Here is a 26,125-nt window from a genome sequence, read left to right as displayed (position 1 = left end):
ATGTCATCTATTGGTTGAACAGGAACTAATCAGATGTCACCTACTGGTTGAACAGGAACTAATCAGATGTCACCTATTGGTTGAACAGGAACTAATCAGATGTCACCTATTGGTTGAACAGGAACTAATCAGACGTCACCTACTGGTTGAACAGGAACTAATCAGATGTCACCTATTGGTTGAACAGGAACTAATCAGATGTCATCTATTGGTTGAACAGGAACTAATCAGATGTCACCTATTGGTTGAACAGGAACTAATCAGATGTCATCTACTGGTTGAACAGGAACTAATCAGATGTCACCTACTGGTTGAACAGGAACTAATCAGATGTCACCTATTGGTTGAACAGGAACTAATCAGATGTCATCTACTGGTTGAACAGGAACTAATCAGATGTCATCTATTGGTTGAACAGGAACTAATCAGATGTCACCTACTGGTTGAACAGGAACTAATCAGATGTCATCTATTGGTTGAACAGGAACTAATCAGATGTCACCTACTGGTTGAACAGGAACTAATCAGATGTCATCTATTGGTTGAACAGGAACTAATCAGATGCCACCTACTGGTTGAACAGGAACTACTCAGATGTCATCTATTGGTTGAACAGGAACTAATCAGATGTCACCTACTGGTTGAACAGGAACTAATCAGATGTCACCTACTGGTTGAACAGGAACTAATCAGATGTCATCTATTGGTTGAACAGGAACTAATCAGATGTCACCTACTGGTTGAACAGGAACTAATCAGATGTCATCTATTGGTTGAACAGGAACTAATCAGATGTCACCTATTGGTTGAACAGGAACTAATCAGATGTCATCTACTGGTTGAACAGGAACTAATCAGATGTCATCTATTGGTTGAACAGGAACTAATCAGACGTCACCTACTGGTTGAACAGGAACTAATCAGATGTCATCTATTGGTTGAACAGGAACTAATCAGATGTCACCTACTGGTTGAACAGGAACTAATCAGATGTCATCTATTGGTTGAACAGGAACTAATCAGATGTCACCTACTGGTTGAACAGGAACTAATCAGACGTCATCTATTGGTTGAACAGGAACTAATCAGATGTCACCTACTGGTTGAACAGGAACTAATCAGATGTCATCTATTGGTTGAACAGGAACTAATCAGATGTCATCTATTGGTTGAACAGGAACTAATCAGATGTCACCTATTGGTTGAACAGGAACTAATCAGATGTCATCTATTGGTTGAACAGGAACTAATCAGATGTCATCTATTGGTTGAACAGGAACTAATCAGATGTCACCTACTGGTTGAACAGGAACTAATCAGATGTCACCTACTGGTTGAACAGGAACTAATCAGACGTCACCTACTGGTTGAACAGGAACTAATCAGACGTCATCTATTGGGTGTTGAAGGTACTGGAGAATACAATATATCTGCGCTGCTGGGTTTTACATTGCTGAGAGAACAGTGACCTCACTACATAACCTCAGGGGTTAAAGGGTAAAGTTAACCCAGGTGGCAGTCAGTACCCAATAATCAGACATAGTGTGTTTTGGGGGACATCCATGCGTGGGTGTGTCCTGGGTGGGAGATCCTACCACAGACATCAGAAAGACTTCCCACTTCCTAATTACGGTCAGAAACAGGAAGTGAAGATAAGAAACTTAAACAGGAAATCAAGAGGGAGTTGATCCAAAAGGTGCTGGTCTGTACAGTAGACATGTTGTGGGGCAGAAGCATACAATATCACCTCTAGGATATGAAGTCCAGTGTGGTTCGCACTAACAGGGTCTACAATGACCGATGACTATGGCCCAGACTATCCAGAAGCCTTTGTGTTGAACGCTCTTGAGGAAGTAGGAGAATGTTTCCTGTGAGTTTGTCAGTTGGTCCTCCTGTGTCCCACAATGCCGCTTGTTCACGAGAGATTGCTGGTAGGTTTGGATTGATTTGTTCTGTATGGAAACGATGTCCCTCCATCTCCCAAAACTCAGTGTCGATTGTTCTTTAGACAGTGACTGATTAGCTAAATAAATAAAGTACCATCTATATACCTGATTAGAGTCTTAAAGGCAAGCAAAAAAAATAAAATAAAACACTTTAAAATGTCTCAATAAGGGTTGCAAGCAAACATGTAGGATGCAGCCAGTACACACATGAACACACGTATCTATATTAGCTATCTACCGTCTATATACTTATCAACTCTGGCTTGTGGAAATGATCAGATTTGCGCTGCTACCTCACATAATAGTGATTATGTAAACATCCTGTTTCTTTGTGTTAATAACACGGCCTTTCTCTCTCTCCTCCCCAGCCTGTGTGTGTTTAGAAGAGCTCATATCTTTTTTTTTTTACATTCCTTCTAAGTCATAGACTCTGCTACATATCAAAACGTAGATATTGTATTCCATCTAACTCATAGACTCTGCTACATATCAATACGTAGATATTGTATAACTAGCACTCCTGATAGTAACAATACAAATTGCTTTGGTTTTAAAAAATAAAGTCGTTTTTCTTCTTAGTTTGGCATAGAGAGTTTAAAAACTGGTTTTCGGAATGACCTGACCCTGGCGATGAGAAGAAATGCCTTGTGTCCCAAATTGCACCCTATTCCCTTGGCTCTGGTCAGTTGTAGCGCACTATATAGGGAATAGGCTGCCATTTTGGGACATAACCTTGGAATTCTGGGATCAGGGAATGTCAAATGGGGCATCCACTCAACGGGACAGGGATTCTGAGACGGGGCAGGGATTCTGAGAGGGGGCAGGGATTCTGAGAGGGGGCAGGGATTCTGAGATGGGGCAGGGATTCTGAGAGGGGGCAGGGATTCTGAGATGGGGCAGGGATTCTGAGAGGGGGCAGGGATTCTGAGATGGGGCAGGGATTCTGAGATGGGGCAGGGATTCTGAGACGGGGCAGGGATTCTGAGATGGGGCAGGGATTCTGAGAGGGGGCAGGGATTCTGAGACGGGGCAGGGATTCTGAGAGGGGGCAGGGATTCTGAGATGGGGCAGGGATTCTGAGAGGGGGCAGGGATTCTGAGATGGGGCAGGGATTCTGAGATGGGGCAGGGATTCTGAGACGGGACAGGGATTCTGAGAGGGGGCAGGGATTCTGAGAGGGGGCAGGGATTCTGAGATGGGGCAGGGATTCTGAGATGGGGCAGGGATTCTGAGATGGGGCAGGGATTCTGAGAGGGGGCAGGGATTCTGAGATGGGGCAGGGATTCTGAGAGGGGGCAGGGATTCTGAGATGGGGCAGGGATTCTGAGAGGGGGCAGGGATTCTGAGACGGGACAGGGATTCTGAGAGGGGGCAGGGATTCTGAGATGGGGCAGGGATTCTGAGACGGGACAGGGATTCTGAGACGGGACAGGGATTCTGAGAGGGGGCAGGGATTCTGAGATGGGGCAGGGATTCTGAGACGGGGCAGGGATTCTGAGACGGGGCAGGGATTCTGAGACGGGACAGGGAACAGGGGGCAGGGGACAGGGAACAGGGGACAGTGGACATGGATTCTGAGATGGGACAGGGGACAGGGGGCAGGGGACAGGGAACAGGGGACAGTGGACAGGGGGCAGGGGGCAGGGGACATGGATTCTGAGATGGGACAGGGGACAGGGGGCAGGGGACAGGGGACAGGGGGCAGGGGGCAGGGGACAGGGGACAGGGATTCTGAGATGGGACAGGGGGCAGGGGGCAGGGGACAGAGATTCTGAGATGGGACAGGGGACAGGGGACAGGGGGCAGGGGGCAGGGGACAGGGGGCAGGGGACAGGGATTCTGAGATGGGACAGGGGACAGGGGGCAGGGGGCAGGGGACAGGGGACAGGGGGCAGGGGACAGGGGACAGGGATATTGGGCAGTAAGTAATGCTACTATAATGCTATGTTCTGGTAAATCATGTAATCTGACGTAGTTATGGGGATGGATCTGAGGATCAGCTTGTTGGAGTGTGTGTGTGTGTGTGTGTGTGTGTGTGTGTGTGTGTGTGTGTGTGTGTGTGTGTGTGTGTGTGTGTGTGTGTGTGTGTGTGTGTGTGTGTGTGTGTGTGTGTATTCAGAAGCCTGCATGTATACACGTCTGACTGCGTTTCAGCGTTTATAACTGCATGCTGAGTGAGTGTGTGTGTGTGTGTGTCCCTTCTTGTGTGTGTGTGTGTGTGTACTGTTGCTATATAGTTCTCTCTGTCTAGGTACAGGAGGGGCTGGTGACACAGCTCTCCAGTGAGGACTGGGACAGTCGCCGTGTGAGGGGTCCGATGCTGGGGTCAGCCAGAGACGAGGTGGGGAACAGCTTGTACCATCCGCTCACCGTGGCACCAAGGTCCAAGTCATCTAGCATGATCTGAGCCATGCCCATGAAGCACTTGTGGTCCATCCGCCCATAGTCACCCCACACAATCACCTGGGAGAGAGCAAGAGAGGGTGGGAGAGAGAGAGAGAGAGGGTGGGAGAGAGAGAGAGAGAGGGTGGGAGAGAGAGAGAGAGAGGGTGGGAGAGAGAGAGAGAGAGGGTGGGAGAGAGAGAGAGAGAGGGTGGGAGAGAGAGAGAGAGGGTGGGAGAGAGAGAGAGAGAGGGTGGGAGAGAGAGAGAGAGAGGGTGGGAGAGAGAGAGAGAGAGGGTGGGAGAGAGAGAGAGAGAGGGTGGGAGAGAGCAAGAGAGGGTGGGAGAGAGAGAGAGAGAGGGTGGGAGAGAAAGAGAGAGTGGGAGTGAGAGAGAGGAGAGGAAATTAAGTCAATGCTTTGATTAGCTAACCATCCAAAACATTGTATTGCTGCAAGAGATTCAAGAAAATTACAGTGCATTTGGAAAGTATTCAGACCCCTTGACTTTTTCCACATTTTGTTACGGTACATCCTTATTCTAAAATGTATTAAATATTTTTTTCCCCCTCGTCAATCTACACATAATACCCCATAATGACAAAGCAAAAACAGGTTTTTATAATTTTTTGCAAATGTATAAAAAATTTAAATGTAAATATCACATTTACATAAGTTTGTCTGGGCGGCCAGCTCTAGGAAGAGTCTTGGTGGTTCCAAACTTCTTCCATTTAAGAATGATGGAGGTCACTGTGTTCTTAGGGACCTTCAATGCTGCAGAATGTTTTGGTCCCCTTCCCCTGATCTGTGCCTCGACACAATCCTGTCTCGGAGCTCTACGGACAATTCCTTCGACCTCATGGCTTGGTTTTTGCTCTGACATGCACTGTCAACTGTGGGACCTTTATATAGACAGGTGTTTGCCTTTCCAAATCATGTCCAATCAATTGAATTTACCACAGGTGGACTCCAATCAAGTTGTAGAAACATCTCAAGGATGATCAGTGGAAACAGGAAGCACCTGAGCTCAATTTCGAGTCTCATAGCAAAGGGTCTGAATACTTATGTCAATAAGGTATTTCTGTGGTTTTTTTATTTTAATAAATTCGCAAAAATATCTAAAAACCTGTTTTCTCTTTGTCATTATGGGGTATTGTGTGTAGATTGATGCGGTAAAACATTTAATTTAATCCATTTTAGAATAAGGCTGTAACGTAGCAAAATGTAGAAAAAGTCAAGGGGTCTTAACACTTTCCGAATGAACTGTAAGTCATTAAATACAGATCTAGTAGTGAACGGAAATGTATCTGGCCCTGTAAGATGAACACATGGGGTTCTCAAATCACTAGATATAGGTATTAACCTGGAGGACTTTGGCCTGAGGACTCTCTTCAAACAGCAGGGCCTGTTGGTAGGAAGGGTCTAGAGTCTTCTTCACCACTCTGGTCTTCTTCTTAGCCAGACACGCCCCATTCTCCAACACATACACCTTCACGTAGATCGCTGCAGGGAAAATTATGCTGGAAATTATCCCCTGTGACTGTTCAGGATGAACAATAAAGTTTTTTTCTATTCAAATCTACCCTGTGACTAGTCAGTGCACAAGAAATTAACAATAAAGTTATTTTAATTAAAATTTGATGTGCATCAATTGAGATCAGTGTTAATTTAGGATGAATCGATTACAGATGTGAAAACCATTCAGAGGCCAGACCTTTTCCACCAGATGACTTGACAGAGAGGACTTGTTGTGGAGGGAAGGGGGGGGGGGGCTCCTCGTGATTCACCAGAGAGACTTTTGTTACAAAAATATACCACTGAAGCAGAGAACATTAAAATAATAATGAAAAATAAATTGTGGAATGATCCAAAGTGATATGCTACTAAGCGAAGCTTTCCCAGAGCCACCAGTCATAAGAGATGTCTTAAATGACAAATTAGTCCACAGCTCTCAAAAGACCACAAATCCAGGGGGGGCTCTTTCAAATGCAACCAGAGAAAGAAAAAGGTATTGTATTTACACAGCTTCTAACACGGTTATCAAGTCAAGCATTTCATTAACTGTAAAAAGGACTAACGTCATCTACAGATTGGAATGTCCACAGTGTTCTACATTTGGACGGACAAAAGAAACGTCTTCAAGACCGCCTAGCGGAAAACAAGTACGCCACACGGGTAGCCAATGAAGACTACCCCATGGTAAGGCTATGGGTATTGATCACGTTCCGGCCTCAATTCGGAAAGGGGTGGGCCTCAGCAGTCTCAGGCATTGCAATGCTTGAGGCATCACTACAGATTTGACTTCGATCCCGGGCTGTGCCTCAACTGGCCGCGACCGGGAGACCCGTGAGGCGATGCACAATTGGCCCAGCGTCACCTGGGTTAAAGGAGCGTTTGGCCGGCCGGGATGTCCTTGTCCCATTGCGCTCTAGTGACTCCTGTGGCGGGCCGGGCGCACACTGACACGGTCGCCAGGTGTACGGTGTTTCTTCCGACACATTGGTGCGGCTGGCTTCTGGGTTAAGCGGGCATTGTGTCAAGAAGCAGTGCGGCTTGGCCGGGTTGTGCTTCGGAGGATGCCTGGCTCTCGACCTTCGCCCCTCTCCTGAGTCTATACGGGAGTTGCAGTGATGAGACAAGACTGTAACTACCAATTGGATTCCACGAAATTGGGGGAGAAAAAAAGGATTTAAAAAAGGTAAAAAAAATTTAAACAGTTATTTTATTTTAAATTTACATTTTATGTCTCGAGGCCGTACTTTGCCCCCCGCCTTGGGATGGAGGTAAGGAGGGGCTAGAGGGAGTGAAGGGGGGGATAGAGGGAGGTAAGGGGGGCTAGAAGGAGGTAAGGAGGGATAGAGAGGGGATACAGACACACACTCTCACACAAAGGGACATGTAAGAGGTAAGGGGGGATAGAGAGAGGAAAGGAGGGATAGAGGGGGGTAAGGAAGGATAGAGGGAGGTAAGCAGGGGCTAGAGGGAGGTAAGGAGGGGCTAGAAGGAGGTAAGGGGGAGCTAGAGGGGGGTAAGGAGGGATAGAGGGAGGAAAGGAGGAGCTAGAGGGAGGTAAGGAGGGGCTAGAGGGAGGTAAGGAGGGGCTAGAGGGCGGTAAGGAGGGGCTAGAAGGAGGTAAGGAGGGGCTAGAGGGAGGTAAGGAGGAGCTAGAGGGAGGTAAGGAGGGGCTAGAGGGAGGTAAGGAGGGGCTAGAGGGAGGTAAGGGGGAGCTAGAGGGGGGTAAGGAGGGATAGAGGGAGGAAAGGAGGAGCTAGAGGGAGGTAAGGAGGGGCTAGAGGGAGGTAAGGAGGGGCTAGAGGGAGGTAAGGAGGGGCTAGAAGGAGGTAAGGAGGGGCTAAAGGGAGGTAAGGAGGAGCTAGAGGGAGGTAAGGAGGGGCTAGAGGGAGGTAAGGAGGGGCTAGAGGGAGGTAAGGGGGTGCTAGAGAAGGTTAAGGAGGGGCTAGAGGGAGGTGAGTAGGGATAGAGGGAGGTAAGGGGGGATACAGGGGTACGGAGGGATAGAGGGAGGAAAGGAGTGATGGAGGGAGGTAAGGAAGGATAGAGGTAGGTAAGGAGGGGCTAGAGGGAGGTAAGGGGGGCTAGAGGGAGTGAAGGGGGGCTAGAGGGAGGTAAGGGGGGCTAGAGGGAGGTATGGGGGGGTAGAGGGAGGTAAGGGGGGCTAGAGGGAGGAAAGGAGGGGCTAGAGGGAGGTAAGGGGGGGCTAGAGGGTAAGGGGGGCTGGAGGGAGGTAAGGAGGGGCTAGAGGGAGGTAAGGGGGGCTAGAGGGAGGTATGGAGGGGCTAGAGGGAGGTAAGGGGGGGCTAGAGGGAGGTAAGACGGGCTAGAGGGAGGTAAGGGGGATAGAGGGAGGAAAGGAGTGATGGAGGTAGGTAAGGAGCGATAGAGGGAGGTAAAGGAAGGATAGAGGGAGGTAAGGCGTGGCTAGATTGAGGTAAGGGGGGGCTAGAGGGAGGTAAGGGGGGCTAGAGGGAGGTATGGGGGGGTAGAGGGAGGTAAGGGGGGCTAGAGGGAGGAAAGGAGGGGCTAGAGGGAGGTAAGGGGGGGCTAGAGGGTAAGGGGGGCTGGAGGGAGGTAAGGAGGGGCTAGAGGGAGGTAAGGGGGGCTAGAGGGAGGTATGGAGGGGCTAGAGGGAGGTAAGGGGGGGCTAGAGGGAGGTAAGACGGGCTAGAGGGAGGTAAGGGGGATAGAGGGAGGAAAGGAGTGATGGAGGTAGGTAAGGAGCGATAGAGGGAGGTAAAGGAAGGATAGAGGGAGGTAAGGCGGGGCTAGATTGAGGTAAGGGGGGGCTAGAGGGAGGTATGGGGGGCTAGAGGGAGGTATGGAGGGGCTAGAGGGAGGTAAGGGGGGGCTAGAGGGAGGTAAGACGGGCTAGAGGGAGGTAAGGGGGATAGAGGGAGGAAAGGAGTGATGGAGGTAGGTAAGGAGCGATAGAGGGAGGTAAAGGAAGGATAGAGGGAGGTAAGGCGGGGCTAGATTGAGGTAAGGGGGGGCTAGAGGGAGGTAAGGGGGGGCTAGATTGAGGTATGGGGGGACTAGAGGGAGGTAAGGAAGGATAGAGGTAGGTAAGGGGCGGTAGAGCGGGGATACAGACACACACAGGGACATGTCTCACATCCAAAAGAAGATGGAGAGCCTATAGCTGAGGTCCTTCCTCCCTCTACTCGTAGGCGTTTGGGTAAAACAGGGGACCGTCTTAAACAACTAAACCAAAGGGAAAGTTTTGGGATTTTCAATCTACAGGCCACTAAGTATCCTGGTTTAAATAAAGATATGGATTTTCAATCTACAGGCCACTAAGTATCCTGGTTTAAATAAAGATATGGATTTTCAATCTACAGGCCACTAAGTATCCTGGTTTAAATAAAGATATGGATTTACAACCTACAGGCCAATAAGTACCCTGGTTTAAATGAAGATATGGATTTACAAACTACAGGCCACTAAGTACCCTGGTTTAAATGAAGATATGGATTACAATCTACAGGCCACTAAGTACCCTGGTTTAAATGAAGATATGGATTTACAAACTACAGGCCACTAAGTACCCTGGTTTAAATGGAGATATGGATTTACAAACTACAGGCCACTAAGTACCCTGGTTTAAATGAAGATATGGATTTACAAACTACAGGCCACTAAGTACCCTGGTTTAAATAAAGATATGGATTACAAACTACAGGCCACTAAGTATCCTGGTTTAAATGAAGATATGGATTACAAACTACAGGCCACTAAATACCCTGGTTTAAATGAAGATATGGATTACAAACTACAGGCCACTAAGTACCCTGGTTTAAATGAAGATATGGATTTACAAACTACAGGCCACTAAGTACCCAGTTTAAATGAAGATATGGATTTACAAACTACAGGCCACTAAGTATCCTGGTTTAAATGAAGATATGGATTACAAACTACAGGCCACTAAGTACCCTGGTTTAAATGAAGATATGGATTTACAAACTACAGGCCACTAAGTACCCTGGTTTAAATGGAGATATGGATTTACAAACTACAGGCCACTAAATACCCTGGTTTAAATGGAGATAAGGATTTACAAACTACAGGCCACTAAGTACCCTGGTTTAAATGAAGATATGGATTACAAACTACAGGCCACTAAGTACCCTGGTTTAAATGGAGATATGGATTTACAAACTACAGGCCACTAAATACCCTGGTTTAAATGAATATATGGATTTACAAACTACAGGCCACTAAGTACCCTGGTTTAAATGAAGACATGTATTTACAAACTACAGGACACTAAGTACCCTGGTTTAAATGAAGATATGGATTTACAAACTACAGGCCACTAAGTACCCTGGTTTAAATTAAGATATGGATTTACAAACTACAGGCCACTAAATACCCTGGTTTAAATGAAGATATGGATTTACAAACTACAGGCCACTAAATACCCTGGTTTAAATGAAGATATGGGTTTACAAACTACAGGCCACTAAGTACCCTGGTCTAAATGGAGATATGGATTTACAAACTACAGGCCACTAAGTACCCTGGTTTAAATGAAGACATGGATTTACAAACTACAGGCCACTAAATACCCTGGTTTAAATGAAGATATGGATTTACAAACTACAGGCCACTAAATACCCTGGTTTAAATGGAGATATGGATTTACAAACTACAGGCCACTAAATACCCTGGTTTAAATGAAGATATGGATTTACAAACTACAGGCCACTAAGAACCCTGGTTTAAATGAAGACATGGATTTACAAACTACAGCCCATTAAGTACCCTGGTTTAAATGAAGATATTGATTTACAAACTACAGGCCACTAAGTACCCTGGTTTAAATGAAGATATTGATTTACAAACTACAGGCCACTAAGTACCCTGGTTTAAATGAAGATATTGATTTACAAATTACAGGCCACTAAGTACCCTGGTTTAAATGAAGATATTCATTTACAAACTACAGGCCACTAAGTACCCTGGTTTAAATGAAGATATGGATTTACAATCTACAGGCCACTAAGTACCCTGGTTTAAATGAAGATATGGATTTACAATCTACAGGCCACTAAATACCCTGGTTTAAATGAAGATATGGATTTACAAACTACAGGCCACTAAGAACCCTGGTTTAAATGAAGATATGGATTTACAAACTACAGGCCACTAAGTATCCTGGTTTAAATGAAGATATGGATTTACAATCTACAGGCTACTAAGTACCCTGGTTTAAATGAAGATATGGATTTACAAACTACAGGCCACTAAATACCCTGGTTTAAATGAAGATATGGATTACAAACTACAGGCCACTAAGTACCCTGGTTTAAATGGAGATATGGATTTACAAACTACAGGCCACTAAGTACCCTGGTTTAAATGAAGATATGGATTTACAAACTACAGGCCACTAAATACCCTGGTTTAAATGGAGATATGGATTTACAAACTACAGGCCACTAAGTACCCTGGTTTAAATAAAGATATGGATTTTCAATCTACAGGCCACTAAGTATCCTGGTTTAAATAAAGATATGGATTTTCAATCTACAGGCCACTAAGTATCCTGGTTTAAATAAAGATATGGATTTTCAATCTACAGGCCACTAAGTATCCTGGTTTAAATAAAGATATGGATTTACAATCTACAGGCCACTAAGTATCCTGGTTTAAATAAAGATATGGATTTTCAATCTACAGGCCACTAAGTATCCTGGTTTAAATAAAGATATGGATTTCAATCTACAGGCCACTAAGTATCCTGGTTTAAATAAAGATATGGATTTCAATCTACAGGCCACTAAGTATCCTGGTTTAAATAAAGATATGGATTTTCAATCTACAGGCCACTAAGTATCCTGGTTTAAATAAAGATATGGATTTCAATCTACAGGCCACTAAGTATCCTGGTTTAAATAAAGATATGGATTTCTCAACATTCAAGTAGGGTCTTTGTGGTCCCTTCGCTGTCATCTTGTGGACACATTGCCCTCTGCTATGTTTGGACTGCTGTGGTCCATGTTGGCTGTGATCTAGTGGACACATTGCCCTATTGCCCTCTGCTATGTTTGGACTGCTGTGGTCCATGTTGGCTGTGATCTAGTGGACACATTGCCCTATTGCCCTCTGCCATGTTTGGACTGCTGTGGTCCATGTTGGCTGTGATCTAGTGGACACATTTCCCTATTGCCCTCTGCCATGTTTGGACTGCTGTGGTCCATGTTGGCTGTGATCTAGTGGACACATTGCCCTATTGCCCTCTGCCATGTTTGGACTGCTGTGGTCCATGTTGGCTGTGATCTAGTGGACACATTACCCTATTGCCCTCTGCCATGTTTGGACTGCTGTGGTCCATGTTGGCTGTGATCTAGTGGACACATTGCCCTATTGCCCTCTACCATGTTTGGACTGCTGTGGTCCATGTTGGCTGTGATCTAGTGGACACATTGCCCTATTGCCCTCTGCCATGTTTGGACTGCTGTGGTCCATGTTGGCTGTGATCTAGTGGACACATTGCCCTATTGCCCTCTGCTATGTTTGGACTGCTGTGGTCCATGTTGGCTGTGATCTAGTGGACACATTGCCCTATTGCCCTCTGCCATGTTTGGACCGCTGTGGTCCATGTTGGCTGTGATCTAGTGGACACATTGCCCTATTGCCCTCTGCTATGTTTGGACTGCTGTGGTCCATGTTGGCTGTGATCTAGTGGACACATTGCCCTATTGCCCTCTGCTATGTTTGGACTGCTGTGGTCCATGTTGGCTGTGATCTAGTGGACACATTGCCCTATTGCCCTCTGCCATGTTTGGACTGCTGTGGTCCATGTTGGCTGTGATCTAGTGGACACATTGCCCTATTGCCCTCTGTCATGTTTGGACTGCTGTGGTCCATGTTGGCTGTGATCTAGTGTACTATAAAATGTATGTCTCTCCAACTCTCACCATTTTGCCCTCCTATTCAAGGCTAGGACTACTTCGTATTGTCTAATAGCTCTAATACTTTTAACCTTAATATGCATTTGGATAACATATCTATTTCACTTCTGAATGTATAGTATTGTGTATTCTGTAACCACTCCCTCTTCAATCAGGGTTGATTGGGGAAAAAAAGAAAGAAAAAATAAGACAGAATTATCGTATTTTTGTACTTCCTGACGAATGCCATGCAGCCGAAATTAGTTTAAAATATGTTGTTCCATTGAACAAAGGCATTTTAATTAATTTGATGAAGAGTGCCTTGGTCCTCCTTTCTTTTTCATAAAGTTATGTAGGTTTGTATTGTTCCAGAGACGAACAATAAAGTTATGTAGTTTTGTGTTGTACCTTTGATGAACAATAAAGTTATGTAGGTTTTTTATGTACCTGGGATGAATATAAGAACAATAAAGTTCTGTAGGTTAGTATTGTACCTGTAATGAACAATAAAGTTCTGTAGGTTTGTATTGTACGTGTGATTAACAATAAAGTTCTGTAGGTTTGTATTGTACAGGAAATTAACAATACAGTTATGTAGGTTTGTATTGTACCTGTGATTAACAATAAAGTTATGTAGGTTTGTATTGTACCTCAAATGAACAATAAAGTTATGTAGGTTTGTATTGTACCTGTGATTAACAATAAAGATATGTAGGTTTGTATTGTACCTGAGATGAACAATAAAGTTATGTAGGTTTGTATTGTACCTGTGATGAACAATAAAGTTATGTAGGTTTTTTATGTACCTGGGATGAATAAACTAACAATAAAGTTCTGTAGGTTTGTATTGTACCTGTAATGAACAATACAGTTATGTAGGTTTGTATTGTACCTTAAATGAACAATAAAGTTATGTAGGTTTGTATTGTACCTGTGATTAACAATAAAGTTATGTAGGTTTGTATTGTACCTGTCATTAACAATAAAGTTATGTAGGTTTGTATTGTACATGTAATTAACAATAAAGTTATGTAGGTTTGTATTGTAACTGAGATGAACAATAAAGTTATGTAGGTTTGTATTGTACCTGTGATGAACAATAAAGTTATGTAGGTTTTTTATATACCTGGGATGAATGAATGAACAACAAAGTTCTGTAGGTTTGTATTGTACCTGGGATGAACAAAAAAGTTATGTAGGTTTGATTTGTACCTGTAATGAACAATAAAGTTATGTAGGTTTGTATTGTACCTGTGATGAACAATACAGTTATGTAGGTTTGTATTGTACCTGTGATGAACAATAAAGTTATGTAGGTTTGTATTGTACCTGTGATTAACAATAAAGTTCTGTCAGTTTGTATTGTACCTGGGATGAACAATAAAGTTATGTAGGTTTGTATTGTACCTGTGATTAACAATACAGTTATGTAGGTTTGTATTGTACATCAACTGAACATTAAAGTTATGTAGGTTTGTATTGTACCTGTGATTAACAATACAGTTATGTAGGTTTGTATTGCACCTCAAATGAACAATAAAGTTATGTAGCTTTGTATTGTACCCGTGATTAACAATAAAGTTATGTAGGTTTGTATTGTACCGCAAATGAACAATAAAGTTATGTAGGTTTGTATTGTACCTGTGATTAACAATATAGTTATGAATGTTTTTTATGTACCTGGGATGATTAAATGAACAATAAAGTTCTGTTGTTTTGTGTTGTACCTGGGATGTTCTTTGACCCTGGTTTAGGGGTCAGTCCCCTGGCCTGGTTGATCTCCACCTCTATCTGGCCTCCTCTGTCCACCATACCCACATGGACGTCACCTACATGAGGAAAACACACACTCCTCATGTTTAGGGGCAGATGATTTTACTTAGTATGTAACCTGGCCAGGAAAAGCTCTGTGCCTAGTTATAGGCCAGAACCCTTCTCCAGGTCAGATCAGGTTACATTCTGGCCATATTATGATGCAGTATCTGATCAGAAAGTGTAGTTTCAGCATGCAGTACCACTGTTGATCAGCAGGGGGAGACAGAAAGCATGTAGTCTGTTTTAACATCTGTTCCACTGTCCTCACAATGATTTATCAAGTGATTTAGGCATAGAATACTCATATTTACTTACCTTCATAAAATGTATTAAATATGTAAAGCCATCCCCATATTCATACACCATCTGGTATCTAATGTAGAGCCATCCCCATATTCATACACCATCTGGTATCTAATGCAGAGCCATCCCCATATTCATACTCCATCTGGTATCTAATGTAGAGCCATCCCCATATTCATACACCGTCTGGTATCTAATGTAGCGCCATCCCCATATTTAATACACCATCTGGTATCTAATGTAGAGCCATCCCCGTATTCATACACCATCTGGTATCTAATGTAGAGCCATTCCCATATTCATACACCATCTGGTATCTATTGTAGAGCCATCCCCGTATTCATACACCATCTGGTATCTAATGTAGCGCCATCCCCATATTCATACACCATCTGGTATCTAATGTAGAGCCATCCCCATATTTAATACACCATCTGGTATCTAATGTAGAGCCATCCCCGTATTCATACACCATCTGGTATCTAATGTAGAGCCATCCCCATATTCATACACCATCTGGTATCTATTGTAGAGCCATCCCCATATTCATACACCATCTGGTATCTAATGTAGCGCCATCCCCATATTCATACACCATCTGGTATCTAATGTAGAGCCATCCCCATATTCATACACCATCTGGTATCTAATGTAGAGCCATCCCCATATTCATACACCATCTGGTATCTAATGTAGCGCCATCCCCATATTCATACACCATCTGGTATCTAATGTAGAGCCATCCCCATATTCATACACCATCTGGATCTAATGTAGCGCCATCCCATATTCATACAACATCTGGTATCTAATGTAGAGCCATGTCACGTTCCTGACCTGTTTTCCTTGTTTTTGTATGTGTTTAGTTGGTCAGGGCGTGAGCTGGGGTGGGCATTCTATGTTATGTGTTTCTATGTTTAGGTTATTTGTCTATTGGCCTGATATGGTTCTCAATCAGGGACAGGTGTTTTACGTTTCCTTGATTGAGAACCATATTAAGGTAGGCTGTTCTCACTGTTTGTTTGTGGGTGATTGTTCCTGTGTCTGTGTCTGTCGCACCACACGGGACTGTTTCGTTTTCGTTCGTTTGGTTAGTCTGTTCCTGTTCGTGCGTTCTTCGTGTTTATGTAAGTTCACATGTTCAGGTCTGTCTACGTCGTTTTGTTGTTTTGTAATTTTCCAAGTGTTTTTTCGTGTTCGTCTTTGCTTTAATAAATATTCATCATGTCTTCATACAACGCTGCGTTTTGGTCTGATCCCTACTCCTCCTCTTCAGACGAAGAGGAGGAGAGAAATCGTTACAAGCCATCCCCATATTCATACACCATCTGGTATCTAATGTAGAGTCATCCCTGTATTCATACACCATCTGGTATCTAATGTAGAGCCATCCCCATATTCATACACCATCTGGTATCTAATGTAGAGCCATCCCCTATTCATACACCATCTGGTATCTAATGTAGAGCCATCCCCATATTCATACACCATCTGGTATCTAATGTAGAGCCATCCCCATATTCATACACCATCTGGTATCTAATGTAGAGCCATCCCCTATTCATACACCATCTGGTATCTAATGTAGAGCCATCCCCATATTCATACACCATGGTATCTAATGTAGAGCCATCCCCAATTCATACACCATCTGGTATCTAATGTAGAGTCATCCCTGTATTCATACACCATCTGGTATCTAATGTAGAGCCATCCCCATATTCATACACCATCTGGTATCTAATGTAGAGCCATCCCCATATTCATACACCATCTGGTATCTAATGTAGAGCCATCCCCATATTCATACACCATCTGGTATCTAATGTAGAGCCACCCCATATTCATACACCATCTGGTATCTAATGTAGAGCCATCCCCATATTCATACACCATCTGGTATCTAATGTAGAGCCATCCCCATATTCATACACCATCTGGTATCTAATGTAGCGCCATCCCCATATTCATACACCATGGTATCTAAGTAGAGCCATCCCCATATTCATACACCATCTGGTATCTAATGTAGCGCCATCCCATATTCATACACCATCTGGTATCTAATGTAGAGCCATGTCACGTTCCTGACCTGTTTTCCTTGTTTTTGTATGTGTTTAGTTGGTCAGGGGTGAGCTGGGGTGGGCATTCTATGTTATGTGTTTCTATGTTTAGGTTATTTGTCTATTGGCCTGATATGGTTCTCAATCAGGGACAGGTGTTTTACGTTTCCTCTGATTGAGAACCATATTAGGTAGGCTGTTCTCACTGTTTGTTGTGGGTGATTGTTCCTGTGTCTGTGTCTGTCGCACCACACGGGACTGTTTCGTTTTCGTGTTTGGTTAGTCTGTTCCTGTTCGTGCGTTTTCGTGTTTATGTAAGTTCACATGTTCAGGTCTGTCTACGTCGTTTGTTGTTTTGTAATTTTCCAAGTGTTTTTTCGTGTTCGTCTTGCTTTAATAAATATTCATCATGTCTTCATACAACGCTGCGTTTTGGTCTGATCCCTACTCCTCCTCTTCAGACGAAGAGGAGGAGAGAAATCGTTAACGCCATCCCCATAGTCATACAGCATCTGTCATCTAATGTGAGCCATCCCCCTATTCATACACCATCTGGTATCTAATGTAGAGCCATCCCCATATTCATACACCATCTGGTATCTAATGTAGAGCCATCCCCATATTCATACACCATCTGGTATCTAATGTAGAGCCATCCCCATATTCATACACCATCTGGTATCTAATGTAGAGCCATCCCCATATTCATACACCATCTGGTATCTAATGTAGAGCCATCCCCATATTCATACACCATCTGGTATCTATGTAGAGCATCCCATATTCATACACCATCTGGTATCTAATGTAGAGCCATCCCTGTATTCATACACACCATACTGGTATCTAGATGTAGAGCCATCCCCATATTCATACACCATCTGGTAGCTAATGTAGAGCCATCCCCATATTCATACACCATCTGGTATCTATGTAGAGCCATCCCATATATTCATACACCATCTGGTATCTAATGTAGAGCCATCCCATATTCATACACCATCTGGTATCTAATGTAGAGCCATCCCCATATTCATACACCATCTGGTATCTAATGTAGAGCCATCCCCATATTCATACACCATCTGGTATCTAATGTAGCGCCATCCCCATATTCATACACCATCTGGTATCTAATGTAGAGCCATCCCCATATTCATACACCATCTGGTATCTAATGTAGCGCCATCCCCATATTCATACACCATCTGGTATCTAATGTAGAGCCATGTCACGTTCCTGACCTGTTTTCCTTGTTTTTGTATGTGTTTAGTTGGTCAGGGCGTGAGCTGGGGTGGGCATTCTATGTTATGTGTTTCTATGTTTAGGTTATTTGTCTATTGGCCTGATATGGTTCTCAATCAGGGACAGGTGTTTTACGTTTCCTCTGATTGAGAACCATATTAAGGTAGGCTGTTCTCACTGTTTGTTTGTGGGTGATTGTTCCTGTGTCTGTGTCTGTCGCACCACACGGGACTGTTTCGTTTTCGTTCGTTTGGTTAGTCTGTTCCTGTTCGTGCGTTCTTCGTGTTTATGTAAGTTCACATGTTCAGGTCTGTCTACGTCGTTTTGTTGTTTTGTAATTTTCCAAGTGTTTTTTCGTGTTCGTCTTTGCTTTAATAAATATTCATCATGTCTTCATACAACGCTGCGTTTTGGTCTGATCCCTACTCCTCCTCTTCAGACGAAGAGGAGGAGAGAAATCGTTACAAGCCATCCCCATATTCATACACCATCTGGTATCTAATGTAGAGTCATCCCTGTATTCATACACCATCTGGTATCTAATGTAGAGCCATCCCCATATTCATACACCATCTGGTATCTAATGTAGAGCCATCCCCCTATTCATACACCATCTGGTATCTAATGTAGAGCCATCCCCATATTCATACACCATCTGGTATCTAATGTAGAGCCATCCCCATATTCATACACCATCTGGTATCTAATGTAGAGCCATCCCCCTATTCATACACCATCTGGTATCTAATGTAGAGCCATCCCCATATTCATACACCATCTGGTATCTAATGTAGAGCCATCCCCATATTCATACACCATCTGGTATCTAATGTAGAGTCATCCCTGTATTCATACACCATCTGGTATCTAATGTAGAGCCATCCCCATATTCATACACCATCTGGTATCTAATGTAGAGCCATCCCCATATTCATACACCATCTGGTATCTAATGTAGAGCCATCCCCCTATTCATACACCATCTGGTATCTAATGTAGAGCCATCCCCATATTCATACACCATCTGGTATCTAATGTAGAGCCATCTCCATATTCATACACCATCTGGTATCTAATGTAGAGCCATCCCCATATTCATACACCATCTGGTATCTAATGTAGCGCCATCCCCATATTCATACACCATCTGGTATCTAATGTAGAGCCATCCCCATATTCATACACCATCTGGTATCTAATGTAGAGCCATCCCCATATTCATACACCGTCTGGTATCTAATGTAGAGCCATCCCCATATTCATACACCATCTGGTATCTAATGTAGCGCCATCCCCATATTCATACACCATCTGGTATCTAATGTAGAGCCATCCCCATATTCATACACCATCTGGTATCTAATGTAGAGTCATCCCTGTATTCATACACCATCTGGTATCTAATGTAGAGCCATCCCCATATTCATACACCATCTGGTATCTAATGTAGAGCCATCTCCATATTCATACACCATCTGGTATCTAATGTAGAGCCATCCATATATTCATACACCGTCTGGTATCTGACGATCAGCAAACACAAAGGGTGGAGGAGCTATAGTAATGGCGTCTTGGCATATATTATATTATCACATCACAGAAGCTGTTTCCAGACAGAGAGACTCCAATGATTTGACTTACCCATGGAGGGTGTGGCTAATGTCTGTCGGCCTACGATCTGGGCGGGGCCTAGTCCATCCAGGAAGTCACTAAACTGGCTCTCTGGACCCATGCGAGTAGGGGGGAAGATAAACCTAGAGAGAGAAAGAGAGAGAGAGAAAGGAATAGAATGAGTGATGGATGGACGGATGGTGGTTTAATGACATGTAGCAGTAAGGTAGCTGGAGACAGTGAGGACTACAACATGGACTGAATCACAGCTGTAGCGGTCCAGAGGTGGTCCGCTGGGTACAGGAGACAGTGAGGACTACAACATGGACTGAATCACAGCTGTAGGGGTCCAGAGGTGGTCCGCTGGGTACAGGAGACAGTGAGGACTACAACATGGACTGAATCACAGCTGTAGGGGTCCAGAGGTGGTCCGCTGGGTACAGGAGACAGTGAGGACTACAATATGGACTGAACCACAGCTGTAGGGGTCCAGAGGTGGTCCGCTGGGTACAGGAGACAGTGAGGACTACAACATGGACTGTACCACAGCTGTATCGGTCCAGAGGTGGTCCGCTGGGTACAGGAGACAGTGAGGACTACAACATGGACTGAACCACAGCTGTAGGGGTCCAGAGGTGGTCCGCTGGGTACAGGAGACAGTGTGGACTACAACATGGACTGAACCACAGCTGTAGGGGTCCAGAGGTGGTCCGCTGGGTACAGGAGACAGTGAGGACTACAACATGGACTGAATCACAGCTGTAGGGGTCCAGAGGTGGTCCGCTGGGTACAGGAGACAGTGAGGACTACAACATGGACTGAACCACAGCTGTAGGGGTCCAGAGGTGGTCCGCTGGGTACAGGAGACAGTGAGGACTACAACATGGACTGAATCACAGCTGTAGGGGTCCAGAGGTGGTCCGCTGGGTACAGGAGACAGTGAGGACTACAACATGGACTGAATCACAGCTGTAGGGGTCCAGAGGTGGTCCGCTGGGTACAGGAGACAGTGAGGACTACAACATGGACTGAACCACAGCTGTAGCGGTCCAGAGGTGGTCCGCTGGGTACAGGAGACAGTGAGGACTACAACATGGACTGAACCATCGCTGTAGGGGTCCAGAGGTGGTCCGCTGGGTACAGGCAGTACAGCGCTCACGTACAGCAGTTACAGAACTAGTAATATATGAATAACGTACGTTCCGTCAGAGCTGTTGGAGTTGGTGCTGCCGTCCGTGGACTCCTTGCTGCCCTGTCGTGTGACCCGGTTCCTCATCTCCACAGCGATGCCCGTCTCCGTGCTCCGTCGGATCGTACCGCGCAGCTTCTTCACTCGTTCTTCTGGAGATAAGAGGTCAGAGGTCAGGGGATAAAAGTTAAAGGTTAGGGGTTCAAGGACCGCTCAAGACCGTTCTGAAGACTTCTAGTAACTATATCTGACACTGAGTCACTTTATTATCTCTATATTCTCTCTTCATTCTCTCTTGAATCTCTCTTCAATCTCTCTTCATTCTCTCTTCATTCTCACTATATTCTCACTATATTCTAACTATATTCTCTCTATAATCTCTCTATATTCTCTCTTTATTCTCACTATTTTCTCTCTATATTCTCTCTATATTCTCTCTATATTCTCTCTATATTCTCTCTTTATTCTCTCTATATTATCTCTATATTCTAACTATATTCTCTCTATATTTTCTCTATATTCTCTCTTTATTCTAACTATATTCTCTCTATATTCTCTCTATATTCTCTCTTTATTCTCTCTATATTATCTCTATATTCTAACTATATTCTCTCTATATTCTCTCTATATTCTCTCTATATTCTCTCTTTATTCTTTCTATATTATCTCTATATTCTAACTATATTATCTCTATATTCTAACTATATTCTCTCTTTATTCTCTCTATATTATCTCTATATTCTAACTATATTCTCTCTATATTCTCTCTTTATTCTCTCTATATTCTCTCTATATTCTCTCTTTATTCTCTCTATATTCTCTCTATATTCTCTCTATATTCTCTCTTTATTCTCTCTATATTCTCTCTATATTCTCTCTATATTCTCTCTTTATTCTAACTATATTCTCTCTATATTCTCTCTATATTCTCTCTTTATTCTCTCTTTAATCTCTCTATATTCTCTCTATATTCTCTCTTTATTCTCTCTATATTATCTCTATATTCTAACTATATTCTCTCTATATTCTCTCTATATCCTCTCTTTATTCTAACTATATTCTCTCTATATTCTCTCTATATTCTCTCTATATTATCTCTATATTCTAACTATATTCTCTCTATATTCTCTCTATATTCTCTCTATATTCTCTCTATATTCTCTCTTTATTCTCTCTATATTATCTCTATATTCTAACTATATTCTCTCTATATTCTCTCTATATTCTCTCTTTATTCTAACTATATTCTCTCTATATTCTCACTTTATTCTCACTATATTCTCTCTATATTCTCTCTTTATTCTCTCTTTATTCTCACTATATTCTCTCTATATTCTAACTATATTCTCTCTTTATTCTCACTATATTCTCTCTATATTCTCTCTTTATTCTCTCTTTATTCTCACTATATTCTCTCTATATTCTCTCTATATTCTCTCTTTATTCTCTCTATATTCTCTCTATATTCTCTCTATATTCTCTCTTTATTCTCTCTTTATTCTCACTATATTCTCTCTATATTCTCTCTATATTCTCTCTATATTCTCTCTTTATTCTCTCTATATTCTCTCTTTATTCTCTCTTTATTCTCTCTATATTCTCTCTATATTCTCTCTATATTCTCTCTATATTCTCTCTATATTCTCTCTATATTCTAACTATATTCTCTCTATATTCTCTCTATATTCTCTGTATATTATCTCTATATTCTCTCTATATTCTCTGTATATTATCTCTATATTCTCTCTATATTCTCTGTATATTATCTCTGTATTATCGCTATATTATCTCTATATTCTCTCTATATTCTCTGTAGGTGTAAAGAATATGTCAGATAGCCATAATCAGCAGATCTTAATTGGATCACCTGCTGTTCCTTTTATATTTCTTCAACTTATAATTACACACATAAACACACCAACAATTCTTCCGATAAGGCTTTTACTGAGTTACAGTTCATAATAAGGACATCAGTCAATAGAAATAAATGTATTAGGCCCTAATCTATGGATTTGTCATGACTGGGCTGGGGTTGGGCAGCCACGGTTGGGCCTGGGAGGTGGAGGGTCTGAGGTGGCGTGGTCTGTGGTCGTTCTTTACATTTTAATTATTTTAAACGACGTTGGAGGTCGACTAATGGTAGAGATAATAACATGGAATTATCTGGCAAACATCCAATCACACGCTCCCTCAACACTTGTGGCATTGCTTTGTGTGATGAATCTAATTTTAGAGTGGCCTTTTATTGTCCCCAGCAGAAGGTGCACCTGTGTAATGATCATGCTGTTTAAATCAGTTCCTTGAAATGCCACACCTGTCAGTTGGATGGATTATCTTGGCAAACCAATGCTCACTAACAGGGCTGTAAACAGATTTGTTCACATAATTTGAGAGAAATAAGCGTTGTTGTGAGTATGGAACATTTCTGGGATCTTTTATTTCAGCTCAGAAAATATTGGACCAACACTATCACTTTTTGATCAGTATAATAAAAGCAAACTTTATGCCTCGGTTGTAGGCTACACAGGTTCAGAGATCCTGTGTTAGGTGTATTAGGGAGATGGACACACACACACACACACACACACACACACACACACACACACACACACACACACACACACACACACACACACACACACACACACACACACACACACACACACACACACACACACACACACACACACACACACACACACGGTGGTACGGTTGACAAGTAAGCCTGCTGACACAGAGGTGTGATGACACCGTTTAGTAGTGCGTGTGCTCAAGCAATCCACATTACAGTTCCTGTAAGATCCACTAGAGGCCTGTCCTCTACACTCACACTGTCTTTCCCACCAAGTCTCTAACTTGTTTATTCTCTCTATATTCTCTCTATATTCTCTCTATATTCTCTCTATATTCTCTCTATAATCTCTCCATCTTTCTCTCGCTCTCTCTCTCTCTCTCTCTCTCTCTCTCTCTCTCTCTCTCTCTCTCTCTCTCTCTCTCTCTCTCTCTCTCACACACACAAACATACCATAGCAAATCAGCAATGGACAGGATTAATGTATGAGGAAGGAGGGAGGGTAAAGGTGGAGTGTAAGGAGAAAGTATTTACTGAAGGAGAAAAGGTGAGAGCTGGCTCACTAACCCCCCAAGCAGCTTTCAGGGCATCTGGCACAGAGAAGTGTGTGTGTGTGTGTGTGTGTGTGTGTGTGTGTGTGTGTGTGTGTGTGTGTGTGTGTGTGTGTGTGTGTGTGTGTGTGTGTGTGTGTGTGTGTTTGAGCAATTGAGGGTGATGTAAGCATAATTATACCACACTGCATGTGATCTAGGCTACAAAGTTGTATCTCCCTGCTAGATCTCTGCTGTATCTCCCTGCTAGATCTCTGTTGTATCTCCCTGCTAGTTGTCTGCTGTATCTCCCTGCTAGATCTCTGCTGTATCTCCCTGCTAGATCTCTGCTGTATCTCCCTGCTGGTTGTCTGCTGTATCTCCCTGCTAGATCTCTGCTGTATCTTCCTGCTAGATCTCTGTTGTATCTCCCTGCTAGTTGTCTGCTGTATCTCCCTGCTAGATCTCTGCTGTATCTCCCTGCTAGTTCTCTGCTGCATCTCCCAGGCTAGTTCTCTGTTGTATCTCCCTGCTAGATCTCTGCTGTATCTCCCTGCTAGTTCTCTGCTGTATCTCCCTGCTAGATCTCTGCTGTATCTCCCTGCTAGTTCTCTGTTGTATCTCCCTGCAAGTTCTCTGCTGTATCTCCCTGCTAGTTCTCTGCTGTATCTCCCTGCTAGATCTCTGTTGTATCTCCCTGCTAGTTCTCTGCTGTATCTCCCTGCTAGATCTCTGTTGTATCTCCCTGCTAGTTCTCTGCTGTATCTCCCTGCTAGTTCTCTGTTGTATCTCCCTGAGGGTTCTCTGTTGTATCTCCCAGGCTAGTTCTCTTTTGTATCTCCCTGCTAGTTCTCTGTTGTATCTCCCAGGCTAGTTCTCTGCTGTATCTCCCTGCTAGATCTCTGCTGCATCTCCCAGGCTAGTTCTCTGCTGTATCTCCCTGCTAGATCTCTGCTGTATCTCCCTGGCTAGTTCTCTGCTGTATCTCCCAGGCTAGTTCTCTGTTGTATCTCCCAGGCTAGTTCTCTGCTGCATCTCCCTGCTAGTTCTCTGCTGTATCTCCCTGGCTAGTTCTCTGTTGTATCTCCCAGGCTAGTTCTCTGCTGTATCTCCCTGCTAGATCTCTGCTGCATCTCCCAGGCTAGTTCTCTGCTGTATCTCCCTGCTAGATCTCTGCTGCATCTCCCAGGCTAGTTCTCTGCTGTATCTCCCTGCTAGATCTCTGCTGCATCTCCCTGCTAGTTCTCTGCTGTATCTCCCAGGCTAGTTCTCTGTTGTATCTCCCAGGCTAGTTCTCTGCTGCATCTCCCTGCTAGTTCTCTGCTGTATCTCCCTGCTAGTTCTCTGTTGTATCTCCCAGGCTAGTTCTCTGCTGTATCTCCTTGCTAGATCTCTGCTGCATCTCCCAGGCTAGTTCTCTGCTGTATCTCCCTGCTAGATCTCTGCTGTATCTCCCTGCTAGTTCTCTGCTGTATCTCCCAGGCTAGTTCTCTGTTGTATCTCCCAGGCTAGTTCTCTGCTGCATCTCCCTGCTAGTTCTCTGCTGTATCTCCCTGGCTAGTTCTCTGTTGTATCTCCCAGGCTAGTTCTCTGCTGTATCTCCCTGCTAGATCTCTGCTGCATCTCCCAGGCTAGTTCTCTGCTGTATCTCCCTGCTAGATCTCTGCTGTATCTCCCTGGCTAGTTCTCTGCTGTATCTCCCAGGCTAGTTCTCTGTTGTATCTCCCTGCTAGTTCCCTGCTGTATCTCCCTGCTAGTTCTCTGTTGTATCTCCCTGCTAGTTCTCTGCTATATCTCCCTGCTAGATCTCTGCTGTATCTCCCTGCTAGATCTCTGCTGTATCTCCCAGGCTAGTTCTCTGTTGTATCTCCCTGCTAGTTCTCTGCTGTATCTCCCTGCTAGTTCTCTGTTGTATCTCCCTGCTAGATCTCTGCTGCATCTCCCTGCTAGATCTCTGCTGTATCTCCCTGCTAGATCTCTGTTGTATCTCCCTGCTAGATCTCTGCTGCATCTCCCTGCCAGATCTCTGCTGCATCTCCCTGCTAGATCTCTGCTGT

At 43.7% G+C, this 26,125-nt stretch overlaps 1 protein-coding gene across 1 annotated transcript in view; it reads right to left on the bottom strand.

Annotated features, from left to right (window-relative positions):
- Window positions 1-4,193: 4,193 nt before the first annotated feature.
- rims3 (regulating synaptic membrane exocytosis 3) overlaps window positions 4,194-26,125 on the bottom strand; it is a 48,926-nt gene continuing 26,994 nt past the window's right edge. Inside the window, exons 2-6 of the mRNA XM_038987797.1 lie at window positions 20,977-21,118; window positions 19,808-19,920; window positions 14,468-14,569; window positions 5,690-5,829; window positions 4,194-4,409 (exon numbers count right to left, since the gene is read on the bottom strand). Coding sequence (XP_038843725.1) covers window positions 4,194-4,409; window positions 5,690-5,829; window positions 14,468-14,569; window positions 19,808-19,920; window positions 20,977-21,118 — 713 coding nt within the window. The remainder of the gene's footprint in view (window positions 4,410-5,689; window positions 5,830-14,467; window positions 14,570-19,807; window positions 19,921-20,976; window positions 21,119-26,125) is intronic.

This window comes from Salvelinus namaycush, unplaced genomic scaffold (genome assembly GCF_016432855.1).
Source record: "Salvelinus namaycush isolate Seneca unplaced genomic scaffold, SaNama_1.0 Scaffold857, whole genome shotgun sequence".
Lineage (NCBI taxonomy): Eukaryota > Metazoa > Chordata > Actinopteri > Salmoniformes > Salmonidae > Salvelinus > Salvelinus namaycush.
Note: the sequence above shows the minus strand (reverse complement) of the source record. Positions and strands in the feature narration are given on the sequence as shown.